Below are 14,116 nucleotides of genomic sequence, written 5' to 3'. Positions count from 1 at the left end.
CTGGGAATCGAACCACCGACCATGCGGTTGGTGGACAACCCTCTCTACCACCTGAGCCACAGCTGCTCCTTTGTCAATTTGTGATTTACCTGTGATAGGAGCGACCAACAAAACAATGCATTACCTTAACTGAATGGAGTAACAGACCCCATACGATATGTACTTGTGCATTATGACATGCATGAATAATAGATCTTGATTCCCCGATAGGGGTACACTCAGGCATGCAACATGGTAACTGTGTACCTTAACCAAGTTACCCACCATGGCACGACCGCCACGCTGTGAAACGTGTGATTGGCAACCATGAACAATGAGAGCCTAATGCAATGAAATATTGCCGCTTGAATGTGATATTGATGCAGATGATGGTTGTGATAAACAGACATCATTGACAGCAGAATGCCTAAGACCCTTAAACCATCCTCTTTATTCAAATTGATGAACATGATTGAAAACATATTGTATTTGTGATGGGGATCAGCTGCTGCTATGCTTTTGACAGCCTTCCAGTACCGGGTGGTGCATTCTGGTTGCAGTAGATGTGGTGGCTCGACTGAGGGAGATCTCCTACATAACTGAGAACTGGATGAAGATCCGGATTTGCTGATAGTTTACGCCTTGTAGGTTTGATGAAATTTGAGATGGAGCAGCGACATCATCAGGAAGGGAAGGCGGCTTCCCAAGATGTTATGTGAGTTGGTTCACCTGTGGTCTGGAGAGATCGTGGTTGACGGAGATGCCTCGTTAAAATATCTATTATTATTTCAATAGGGCCGCAATCCCAATGAGACTCCGGAATTGCAAACACATGCTGCTGTGAGGAGCTGCTGATCCTGGATAAAAGATAATGAGCAGTGATTAAATTCATATTAGCTCGTCGGGAGCGAAGCTGGCTTGACGTTGGACATAGTAAGTTGTAGAAAGAATTGCCACGTTGACACCAGAAGGCAACAGAGTGGTTGACTGCTGGCAGACCATTAAAGCAAGAGGTAAATAGTGATTGGTCAAAGAAATTTATGAATGAACCAACGACGTGTACCACGCGAGTCTCCCTGATAGAACTACCACTTACGCTTCCATTTCCCACACCATTATGTCACCGCCGCCAGGCTGGACTGTTGATGTGTTGGCAGGTTGGGTCCATAGACTCATGCTGTTGGCACCAAATACTGACCCTACCATCTGTGTGCCTCAGCAGTAATCGAGATTCATCAGACCAGGCTACATTTTGTCCAGTTTTGGTGAGCCTGTGCCCATTGCAGTTTCAGCTTTCTGTTCATGGCTGAGAGAAGTGTCATGTTAACCCCACATGGTCTTCTGCCATTGTACATTTACATTATGTCATTTAGCAGATTTAATCCCAAGTGAATTACAAATAATTGTGGCCCATTCGCCTTAAGGTTCGATATGTTGTGCATTCTGAGATGCTTTATGTATATACAATATTGCTGTAATTTAAAATGATAATTAGCAGTTTTTTAATGAATAAACTTAAATACACAATAAAGGCACTTAGGCCCTATCTAACAATATATCAGCAAGTAAAAAACCTTCTTGATGGATAATGTAGTAGTGGCCCAGTTTGGATTTGGAAGTGTCAGATTCAGTTAAATATTTGCTGTTCACACCATCATTCAAAAAACTATTTTTTGTCATATGTGAGGGGAAACAAATAAATTCTGAGCCACATTCAGCTGCAGTGTGAATGGATGTATGAAGTTCATAGGGGTCTTAGCAGAATATCCACAGGTGGATTTCAGAACATTTTCTATAGACATGTTCCACTAATGTTTGACATTTGTCAAATACATTTTGTCTTTAGTGTTAACAATAAATGTTTTGGCATTTCAAACCAAACAAATTACTTTTTGTCATTTTTAAAAGTGTGCTTGTGATATTTTTCTATCTATTGCAATGATATTCATAAATATTTAAGTGCGGCTTATTAAGTGGACAGATACTTTGGGGGCTACTCTACATGAAAATGATATGTACAGATTGTGTTGTTGGTGATGCAATTTAATGCATCTGCACCTGTTTTGGGCTCCACTGAGAAGTATGGCTCCCCCTGAAGGATGGAGTAGATGAGTTTAGCATTGTTCCCAAACGTGGGATCGTCTGAGTCTGTGGCTGTGACCTGGATGACCGAGGTTCCTGTGGAGAAAGAGAGAGAGAGAGAGAGATAGAGAAAGAGAGAGAGATGTGAATGAGGGGAGACAGCTCTTAATTCTCACATGCTGTATGATGTGTCTGCAGTCTCTCTTGTCTTTTGTGTCATATACTGTAGAAGTCTTTCAACGTGTTTATGCTTCATCACTGTAGATGTTTAATCTTTCCTTTTTACAGTGTTTCAGTAACTCAGTCTTTTATCCCATCTCATCTACTTTCTCTTGATTTGTGCATATCTGTCTGCATTAATGGTGCCCTCACAGATATTTGAGTTACCCATGCCATGGGCACTGACACCCCCCTGGCCCATACAGACTCTGACATTTGGACATTTGGCCCAGAGAACACATTTGGACATTTGGCCCAGAGAACACGATGGCTGTTTTTCAAAATCTATTTGAAATTTGGACTCATTAGACCAAAAAACACAGGTTTAAGGTGAGACCGAGCCCAGAGAAGGACTAGACTAGACTCGTTTTTGGAGGCTCCTTATATTATGAGACGATTGCCATACCAGTTTAACATCTCTTGTTTCACATTGCCTTGTTATTTTAATTCGTCAATTTGTTATTAGTCTTAAATTGCCCCTGTCTCAACTCTTTTTGAGCGTGTTGCTCCATCTGATTTGAAATTACTGTACACTTTAAAAACCAAAGAAATTCACAAGGTAAAGCATCATATAATGTATAGTTGTAGTGTTTTCAATTTAGCAAAGGATGAATATAATTTAATTTACAAATCACTACTTTTTGTGTTTATTTGCAATTGTCATACTGTCCCAACTGTTTGGAATTGGGGTTGTATGTCATATTCATGCAATGTGTTGTCCTTACTATGGTGTAATGTTTGCCATATTATTGGATATGTTTTTTTAATTCTGTTTACTGAATGATTGCTGGGCTTTGTTGAAAAGTTACATGAATATAAAGTTGATCATGGTAACAGGTGTGCTCGGCTGTGATTCCTCTAAGTTACAGGATCAATTCTGATCTTTGAGAAAAGGCCAATGAGAATTAGCAAGTGCAATTTGCATGCCACTCCCCCGGACATACATGTATAAAAGGAGCTGGCTTGCAACCCCTCATTCAGGTTTTGTGCTGAGGAGCTGAGACAGGTTCCTGGACATTTCAGCGGGTAGTACAGCATTGTGGCAAGAGGGACACAATGTCTCTTTCCCTCCATTAGCAATTACATCTTGGTAACGATAGTAACCAAGATGTTCCCCTTCTGTCACTCACTCGACGTTGTGTCGTTAGGGGTCCCTATATGAAATGCCATGACTGCTGAACTGTGTTAAGTGGACTGCCGATGCAAGTGCAAGCAAGCAGGCCGATCTGGGAGATGACGATATAGTCCCACAGACCCTGGAGGGGAGTTCCAGGCGATCCCACCAGGTGGCGGTTTTGCAGGCACAGGTGCACTGCAACCACCTTATCCACCTGAAGGATCTCTGTGTACCCTTGGGCTGCCCTGCCATCGAGGGTAGTGAGAGCAGACGAACTGGGAAGTCGGGTTTGGGCAGAAAAAGGTGTTCTCCACGACTGGGGGTGTGGCTGTGAGCAGCGACATGTACCCAGGAACCAATCATCCAGCCGCAAGGGCTCAGAGGAGGGTAGAGGGATCCACTCCAGCCCAGTACTCACGGCGGCCCGGGCAAGCATGGCGGTCAGCTCTGTGTCGGCCTCAGACTGGGCGGGCAGACCTGAAGATGGCAGCCCAGTCGAGTCCTCAGTGTCCGACATCGCCAGCGTGGTCGCCAATGCAGCGATCAAGAACACATCCTGTTTGCAAGCTCCAAAAGAGATGCTAAGCTGGCCATGGCCATCGGAGGCAGAGAAATAATCACATCTGGGAATTATACAAAGACATAAAGGGATCTTTAAAAACATGCGTCTTTAAAAAGACGTTCACGTCAATGTGATTTGCTCTAATAGAGGAAATATACTCTTTTGCAGGAATATATACCCTTTTAGCGCTGTCGAATCGCCCAAGGTCGTACTCTGCACTTATCGTGCAGAAGGTGAGAAAGCCGCTGGAATGCGCAGTATATCCTACAGCATATGCTTCTTATTAAGAGGTGAATGGACCGGCAGTGGAATTCAGCTCACTGTCACACAACTGCTCGGCTCTGAAAAAATAATCTGAATGAGTGGTTGCGAGCCAGCTCCTTATATACCGTATGTCCAGGCTCCAAAGAGCAACCCCTAGTGTCACTACATCGACACAACGTTGAGTGCGTGACAGAAGGGGAGCAACAAATAAAATGGCAGCTGCTGGTGCCGTGAAATATAAAAATAGTGAGGTGCTGTGGCCGCTTCTGTTGAATAACATGATAAATGCGAAGGAAGAGCTTATCTGATGAGGGCAAATGAGCCATGTAAAAAATCAGATTGCAAAACGTAGGTGAATATAAGGTGGCCAGGTTGGTGTTAACCTCTATTTTCTACCATATTTCATAATGCATTTTTTAACATTTTTGATTAACAGCAAAAACAGCTTGTCAATGGCACAACAGACATTGTCAACTATGTTTCTGTACAGCAAATATCAACTGCACTTGCACTCAATATTCATTGGTGAGTCCTAAAAAAATTTGTAGCCACTTTGTTAATAGAATGCGGTTGTAAGTAATTCTTATGTGTATGTTGAACAGTAGTGGTCAGCACACCTGTAGGACACATCTCTGGGATGCTTGATATGTAGGGCTCATTGATGAATTCTGGAGCATTGTCATTGATGTCCTGGACTTTGATAATGAACTCTGATTCAGGTTCTACGGGCTGTTTGGACCTGCGGTTGATGGCCTGAGCCTGTAGTATGTAGAACGGCTTCTGCTCACGGTCCAGACACTGAACAGTGTGAATATCACCCGTGTACTCATCGATGATAAAGATCTCACCCGCTCCCTCACCTGAGAGGATGTACTTTATAGTAAAGTCCCCTGTGTCGTAGTCTGATTTCAGCTAAATACAAATAAAAAAAGATTAATATTATTATGCAGGAGAAGCAAAACTGAGATTTATGTGTGCTTAACAAATAATTCCCAAATGGTACTACCATATTTTTTCAGACATATCAAGTGTTATCCAGAGGCTAAATTATAGACGAGTGGCACTTGAATATTTTTGTACTATTTTTAACATCAAATGAAGATATGGGCACTTTTATTTCTCACCCATATGGAGCCTCTTTTAAGTTGGGACATAAAGTTAAGTTGGGACACTACTGTAGTAAGTTTGTAACTAAGACCCATTTCCACCCAATCACAAGCAGTCAGCACTAAATACAGGTGGAAACAGGTTCCAAAACATTTTGTGAACAGATCACTGAAACCACATAAGTACAATAGGTAGTCAAAAACACAATTGACCAGATGGCATTTGAGGTTTGACATGCTAATCAGTCCTGAAAGCGTCCCAGACAGCAGCAAAGCACCACATCTCACCCGTCAATCAACCGCTGCGCAAAAACAAGAGTTAAAACGTTGTTGGTTATGTGCAACTTTAAAAGGAAAAAACCATCCAATCAGAAAAGAAACATTAACAAGCACAAGAGCTTCACAGAAATTCTTCATTGTGTCTATTATTAACATCTAAAAAGATGCCAAGCACACACATCTCCAACTGTTGCATTTGTGCTTAGATCAAATTACAACTGCATCTGGGAAAAATAGTGGCTTTTATGTCCTTTTTCAATTTATTATCATGTAGTTACACACTGACATAGTGATTGATGTATGTTATCATGAAATCAGGGACTCTTCCCTCGAAATCTGAACACAAGTGATCACAGAAGATGCAAGTGTGACACATGGTAATACCAGGTGGAAACAGGAATGCATCTCGGCTGACCAAATGTGGTCGAATAACCGAAAATGCAATTAACATTTTAGTTGATAATGTGTAAAATGACAAAACTTCAATCAAATACTTAAACATTTATAGTCATTTAAACATGAATCAAACATATAAAAGATATATACAAAATACAACGGTCCTAAAAACCTGAGATCCAGAAATAAAAGCATAAGTATAGTGAATATAATTTAATAAGGAGTATTAGCTATATTTTAAGTAACTGTTTTCTGAATTCTTCCATCTTTAGAGACCATTATTAACAGTCTGCGTTTCATCCAGTTTAGCATACTGCATTGTGTGTAACAAATTGTTACGGAAACAGCATATTCACAACCCAAATTATGCATACTGACTAGTGCGTAACTTAGATTAAGTTCACCTGTTCACTGGCTTTAATGTCTGTGCAGATGTAAATTGTAATAGTAAATATATTTTGTGGATGTAGTGATTAATTGTTTAAATAGTAAGCATTTGAGTAAGGAAATGTACATATTTGTAAAGCGGTTCATTATGCTAATGTTCAACTCTTTCTTTTCAAGCAGTTTAAGCAGGGAAATGCCCAACATAATGAGTTATGTGATGAGGCAGGCAAAGAATGAGGATCTAAGTGCAGCTTTAATGCAAATAAAAGATGAATCAAGTAACACAGAATATAAGAAAACGCAGGAAACCGAGCACAGAACATGACAAAACATGCAAGAACTGACAAAATAACTGGGGGGAAAAAGGGCTTAAAAAAGGAACACCTGTGGAAACAATCAGGGGAAAACCAATCATAAAATTAAACTACAAAAGGACTACAAAAACTAACAGGAACTAAACAAGAATTTCAACAAAGCACAAAAACATATGTGACAGACCCCCTCCAAAAAATTGTCCATGGTAGGGGAAAACCGGCAGTTCAAGGGGGCACCAGGGGTAAACAGGCAGTACAAGGGGGCACAAAGAGAGCAGTGGAACAAGGCAAGGTCAAGGATCAGTTCAGGCGGGTGGCCAGGAGATCAAGGAAACCAGAGCAGATCAGGCAGGCGGCAAGGAGACCAGAGCAGATCAGGCGGGCGGCAAGGAGACCAGAGCAGATCAGGCGGGCGGCAAGGAGGCCAGAGCAGATCAGGTGGGTGGCAAGGAGACCAGAGCAGATCAGACGGGCGATATCAAAAGGGCGGCTATGAGAACAGAGAAGATCAGACGGGCGGCTAGGAGACCAGAGCAGATCAGACGGGCGGCTAGGAGACCAGAGCAGATCAGACGGGCGGCTAGGAGACCAGAGCAGATCAGACGGAAAATATCTAACGGGCGGCTAGGAGACCAGTGCAGATCAGACGGGTGGCTAGGAGACCAGTGCAGATCAGACGGGGGGCTAGGAGACCAGAGCAGATCAGACGGGGGGCTAGGAGACCAGAGCAGATCAGCGCAGATCCGTGGGATGGCCAGGAGACCAAGGGGGTGACCTCAAGGTTGGAACTGGGTCAGGAAGTCTGGGAGGCAGCCGCAGGGCTGAGACCTGATCAGGAGGCCTGGGAGGTAGCCGTAGGACAGGGACTGGGTCAGGCGGCCTGGGAGGTGGCCGCAGGGCCGAGAGAGGGTCAGGCAGCCTGGGAAGTAGCCGTAGGACTGGGTCAGGAGGCCTGGGAGGTTAGGGGAAAACATGTGGTTCAGGGGGGCACAAGGGGCAAACAGGCAGTTCAAGGGGCACCAGGGGTAAACAGGCAGTACAAGGGGGCACAAAGAGAGCAGTGGAACAAGGCAAGGTCAAGGATCAGTTCAGGTGGGCTGCCAGGAGACAAAAAAAACCCAGAGCAATTCAGGCAGGTGGCCAGGAGATCAAGGAAACCAGAGCAGATCAGGTGGGCGGCAAGGAGACCAGAGCAGATCAGACAGGCGGCTAGGAGACCAGAGCAGATCAGACGGGCGGCTAGGAGACCAGAGCAGATCAGACGGGCGGCTAGGAGACCAGAGCAGATCAGGCAGGCAACCAGGAGACCAGAGCAGATCAGGCGGGCGGCCAGGAGACCAAGGAGACCAGACTGGTGGTTAGGAGACCAAAGCAGATCAGACGGGCGGCTAGGAGACCAGAGCAGATCAGATGGGCGGCTAGGAGACCAGAGCAGATCAGACAGGCAGCTAGGAGACCAAGGAGACCAGCGCAGATCCGGGGGATGGCCAGGAGACCAAGGGGGTGACCTCAAGGTTGGGACTGGGTCAGGAAGTCTGGGAGGCAGCCGCAGAGCTGAGACCTGATCAGGAGGCCTGGGAGGTGGCCGTAGGACAGGGACTGGGTCAGGCGGCCTGGGAGGTGGCCGCAGGGCCGAGAGAGGGTCAGGCAGCCTGGGAAGTAGCCGTAGGACTGGGTCAGGAGGCCTGGGAGGTTAGGGGAAAACATGTGGTTCAGGGGGGCACAAGGGGCAAACAGGCAGTTCAAGGGGCACCAGGGGTAAACAGGCAGTACAAGGGGGCACAAAGAGAGCAGTGGAACAAGGCAAGGTCAAGGATCAGTTCAGGTGGGCTGCCAGGAGACAAAAAAAAACCCAGAGCAATTCAGGCAGGTGGCCAGGAGATCAAGGAAACCAGAGCAGATCAGGTGGGCGGCAAGGAGACCAGAGCAGATCAGACAGGCGGCTAGGAGACCAGAGCAGATCAGACAGGCGGCTAGGAGACCAGAGCAGATCAGACGGGCGGCTAGGAGACCAGAGCAGATCAGGCAGGCAACCAGGAGACCAGAGCAGATCAGGCAGGCAACCAGGAGACCAGAGCAGATCAGGCGGGCGGCCAGGAGACCAAGGAGACCAGACTGGTGGTTAGGAGACCAAAGCAGATCAGACGGGCGGCTAGGAGACCAGAGCAGATCAGATGGGCGGCTAGGAGACCAGAGCAGATCAGACAGGCAGCTAGGAGACCAAGGAGACCAGCGCAGATCCGGGGGATGGCCAGGAGACCAAGGGGGTGACCTCAAGGTTGGGACTGGGTCAGGAAGTCTGGGAGGCAGCCGCAGAGCTGAGACCTGATCAGGAGGCCTGGGAGGTGGCCGTAGGACAGGGACTGGGTCAGGCGGCCTGGGAGGTGGCCGCAGGGCCGAGAGAGGGTCAGGCAGCCTGGGAAGTAGCCGTAGGACTGGGTCAGGAGGCCTGGGAGGTTAGGGGAAAACATGTGGTTCAGGGGGGCACAAGGGGCAAACAGGCAGTTCAAGGGGCACCAGGGGTAAACAGGCAGTACAAGGGGGCACAAAGAGAGCAGTGGAACAAGGCAAGGTCAAGGATCAGTTCAGGTGGGCTGCCAGGAGACAAAAAAAACCCCAGAGCAATTCAGGCAGGTGGCCAGGAGATCAAGGAAACCAGAGCAGATCAGGCGGGTGGCTAGGAGACCAGAGCAGATCAGACGGGCGGCTAGGAGACCAGAGCAGATCAGACGGGCGGCTAGGAGACCAGAGCAGATCAGGCAGGAAACCAGGAGACCAGAGCAGATCAGGCGGGCGGCTAGGAGACCAGAGCAGATCAGATGGGCGGCTAGGAGACCAGAGCAGATCAGACAGGCAGCTAGGAGACCAAGGAGACCAGCGCAGATCCGGGGGATGGCCAGGAGACCAAGGGGGTGACCTCAAGGTTGGGACTGGGTCAGGAAGTCTGGGAGGCAGCCGCAGAGCTGAGACCTGATCAGGAGGCCTGGGAGGTGGCTGTAGGACAGGGACTGGGTCAGGCGGCCTGGGAGGTAGCCGTAGGACTGGGTCAGGAGGCCTGGGAGACGGCCGTAGGACAGTGACCAGGTCAGGAGGCCTGGGAGGTGGTCGCAGGGCCGAGAGAGGGTCAGGAGGCCTGGGAGGTGGCCATAGGACAGTGACTGGGTCAGGCCTGGGAGGTGGCCACAGGACAGTTGACTGGGTCAGGCGGCCTGGGAGGCGGCCGCAGGATAGTGACTGGGTCAGGCGGCCTGGGAGGTGGCCGCAGGACAGTGACTGGGTCAGGCGGCCTGGGAGGTGGCCGCAGGACAGTGACTGGGTCAGGCGGCCTGGGAGGTGGCCGCAGGACAGTGACTGGGTCAGGAGACCTGGGAGGTGGCCGCAGGACTGGGTCAGGAGATCTGGGAGGTGGCTGCAGGGCCGAGAGAGGGTCAGGATGCGGCCACAGGTCAGGGACTGGGTCAGGTGATGTAGCTGCTGTAGGAGGAGTCACTAGAAAGACGGACGGAACCACTGAAGGAGGAGTCTCTGGGGGAGCGGGCGGAGCCGCGGGAGGAGCAGTCTCTGTGGGAGCAGGCGGAGCCGTGGGAGGAGCAGTGTCTGTGGGAGCAGGCGGAGCCACGGGAGGCTCAGGGGAGGAGCCATGGGAGACACTGAGGGCAGAGCCGTGGGAGACTATGGGACAGACGAGGCTGGCAACGCTAGCTCTGGGAAGGACGAGGCTTCCAGTTTGTTGGCCATGACAGGCGTGGATTTTGGCTCTTTAACAGGATTCCCAGAAGCGAACATCTCAAATTAAATCCACTTACTCTTTCCACGTGTAGTCACCGGTCTCCGGATGGAATTCCTTCCATTCATGAGCAAGGAGGCTGATCTGGTACAGGGACTTCAAGTGGGCATCAGCAAATCCAGTGCATCTGGCAATGGTTCTGAACCAGGTGGTGGTGTAGTGGTCTAAGCACATAACTGGTAATCTGGTAATCAGAAGGATGCTGGTTTGAGCCCCACAGCCACCACCATTGTGTCCTTGAGCAAGGCACTTGACTCCAGGTTGCTCCAGGGGGATTGTCCCTGTAATAATTGCACTGCAAGTTGCTTTGGATAAAAGCGTCTGCCAAATGCATAAATGTAAAATGTAAATGTAAGACGCTGCTAGATCCATCTTGGGTCAGTTCTTCTGTGATGGGGCAGGCAAAGAATGAGAATCTAAGTGCAGCTTTAAAGCAAATAAAAGATGAACAAATTAACACAGAATATAACAAAATGCAGGAAACCAAGCATAGAACAATGCAAAACATGCAAGAACTGCCAAAATAACTGGGGGAAACAAGGGCTTAAAGGGGTCATGACATGGTTTTTTTTATTGTATTATTATGTTCCCTTAGGTGCAATTATAGTATTAATATATTTTTTTTTAAGAAAAACTTTTAAAAATCTAGTGATTTATGACCTTTTCCCACCCTGTTTCTCATCCTCTGATTCAAACAGTCTGTTTTGGGGGCGTTTTCCATTTAAGACTTCAGTGTTAACGCCCACTGTTATGATTGGCTAACGCCAGTGCCTATGTATCAATTATTGACGCCCCTAGCCAGAACAATATGCAAGTAAACTAAGTAAAAACACTGTGATTATTCATAATGAATGAAATTGCACTTTAAAAAGTAGTTTAAAGTTTAAAATAGATTACTTACAGTTTGCGTCGTCGTTGTTCCCAGAATAGTCGGCACGGACTTATCTTTGAGCAACAGTTTTCTGGCAAAGCCAGCATCATATTGAGATTTGTTCTCAAAACAGTCATCCTTAAAATGTACAGAACAAACGCTTAAGTTAACACTGCCGTGACTGGGTCGTCCGCAAAAAATAAACTGCATCCATTTTTCCCTGACGCCTGGATCTTTCGGCAGCTTATTCAGAGGTTTTGTTTGACCACAGCCAGGAACAGCACATCTGTGTGGCATCGTAATTTTCCTGTGCACAAGTAGTCTCTGTCAGAGCTCGCTGTCCATCGACTGAATACTTGTGAGGCGACGGCGATACTGAAATGAGCGTAGTTGTCTTGCGCTTATAGCGTAGTTATGTTGTGCTGGAGGCGGTCATATGCAAACGCTGTTACGTCACTTCTAACCGACACGTCACTTCTAACCATGAATCCAGAACCAGCTGTATTTTGAGCTTGATTAAATAAATGATTCGTTTAGAATGGGGAGGACGTCTTAAAATATTAAACTTGCAGGACGTTTTAATGATACAAAGACCTCTTATATACCAAAAGATCAAGGCAAATTTGGTTTCTCATGTCATGACCCCTTTAAATATACAAGGGAACAAACAAGGGAACGAGGAACACCTGTGGAAACAATCAGGGGAAAACCAATCATAAAATGAAACTACAAAGGACTACAAAAACTAACAGGAAACAGGAACTAAACAAGAATTTCTACATAAAAGCACAAAAACAAAAGACAACAGGGAATATGTGACAGGTTATTTGATTATATAAATCAAGTCTTGATGTTTCTTCATCCAAAAACAGATGCTTCTTTAAATGTTTGTTCACTGTAAACATCTTGTAGGATTATATATTTTCATCAACAGTATCGTTTAATTATCATCATGCTGTCTTTTTTGTCTTGTATTTGTTATAATTGATGAAAATATGTTATTTTGCCAACAATAACAAATACAAGACAAAAAAAAAATTAAAATAACATTTTTGTCAGTAAATTTGTTGACAAGATTAATATGTTTAATTAAATGACTCAACATTAACTAATCCACTAGTAAAAATACTATGTCGTAAATACCATGGTACACAAATAAGGTAATCATTAAGTGCAATGCAATATATCCAAAGACCATGGTATGACCATCTGCTATCATCACTGCAACACCACGGTACTTTTTAAAAGTGTAAAATAATTGTACTTATTACTTTTATTTAGCACTGAACTACCTCAGTATTAGCTTTTTGCTACTCTTTCATTTAAGGATCTCCTATCATATTGTGAGTAAGAATTGTGCTTTGCCTTAAAAGCAAATGAACAGTTCTGAAAAAGAGACATATAGGCCCATTTATGAATCAAGTTCTTGCTCCAGCTGTACCTGACCAATCTTTCTCGGTGTCGGATCTTCTTCTTCCACAAATATCTGGCTCCAAATCCAGCCTCTCCTTACTCTCAGATGAGAGCTGTGAGAAGTTTGACTCGACTGGATCTCATGCAGGTTGCCCTCAAGCTGGCCAGTCATGATGGAGAGTGTGAGGAACATATGAAGAACAGAACAATTGTCCATTGTTGAGAGCTTCTTCTGAATGGGTGTTTCATTAAATGTTGGGGCTGACTGTCATTGTAATGCCCAGATTGCAGACAAACTCAAACAGCATGTAAGGCACAGCTCCATTTGAAGGAAAGGAACATTTTCATCCTGTTGTTGAGAAACAGCAAAGAGATTGTTACAGTGACAACACTTCATTAATCTGAACTGTTCTGACAGTACACAAACAATTCAAGGATAATAATAAGTTCCCCTTCACTCAACATTGTATTGGTGTTGTGACACTCGGGGTCTCTCTTGAGAGCCCCAGTTACCTCTTATATTTGAGAGAAGGCCAATGAGAATTGGCAAACAGAATTTGCATGCCCCTCTCCCGGACATACGGGACATACATGCCGCTCACAGCCATGACCCCCCATTTCATCCCAGAGGTGCACGATGAGTTGACGAAGTCATGGAGGGCACCTTTTACTGTCCGAAACCGACTTCCTCGCTCATCTGCTCTCACTACCCTTGACGGTGGGGTGTTCCATGGATGCACGGAACTCCCTTAGGTGGTTAAGGCTGTTGCAGTGCACCTGTGCCTGCAAAACACCGCCACCTGGCGGGATTGACCATCACTCACCTCCAAAGCCTGTAGGTGACCAAGGCCTACAGCGCCGCTGAATATGCCACCTCCGCCCTACATGCCATGGCCCTCCTGCAAGTCCACCAGGCCAAGACTGGGTAGTCCTGATCCTGATGTGCTGCAGGAACTGCGCTCGGCGACCGACCTCGCCCCACGGGCCACAAGATCACAACATATGCATTCAGACAGGCGATGGCCACCGTCGTGGTCCAGGTAAGGGCATAAACATGGTTTGTGTACAAGAGCCCATTCAAATACATTGCCATTGGACGCATACCTGGTGCGATGGATCGTATCGCAATTTTGGATCCCCTTTGTATATTAGCTATGTGACGAACTGGACATTTCCCACTTACCTGAGGTAAGGGAACTTAGAGGATTCATAGAAATTTGCCCATTCATTACACCTGCCATTGTACGTTTCATGGATGCGAGGGACGAAACCAGGTTCGTGTACCACCCTCGAGACAGTTAGCTCATCGACCAAATGGACCTTTTAGTTTTTAGAGGGGA

The 14,116-nt window shown here is 46.4% G+C and overlaps 1 protein-coding gene across 4 annotated transcripts in view; it reads right to left on the bottom strand.

Moving 5' to 3' along the window:
* The window catches only part of cdh19 (cadherin 19, type 2), a 238,028-nt gene that overhangs the window by 169,442 nt on the left and 54,470 nt on the right, over positions 1-14,116 (bottom strand). For all 4 annotated transcript variants that reach the window (XM_052113585.1, XM_052113587.1, XM_052113586.1 and 1 more), the window contains exons 2-4: positions 12,805-13,125; positions 4,841-5,135; positions 2,038-2,157 (exon numbers count right to left, since the gene is read on the bottom strand). In XM_052113585.1, the coding sequence (XP_051969545.1) occupies positions 2,038-2,157; positions 4,841-5,135; positions 12,805-12,993 (604 nt within the window). In that variant the 5' untranslated portion in view covers positions 12,994-13,125. The remainder of the gene's footprint in view (positions 1-2,037; positions 2,158-4,840; positions 5,136-12,804; positions 13,126-14,116) is intronic.

Source organism: Xyrauchen texanus, chromosome 41, assembly GCF_025860055.1.
Source record: "Xyrauchen texanus isolate HMW12.3.18 chromosome 41, RBS_HiC_50CHRs, whole genome shotgun sequence".
Classification (NCBI taxonomy): Eukaryota; Metazoa; Chordata; class Actinopteri; order Cypriniformes; family Catostomidae; genus Xyrauchen; species Xyrauchen texanus.
This window is presented reverse-complemented; position numbering and strand designations above follow the sequence as displayed.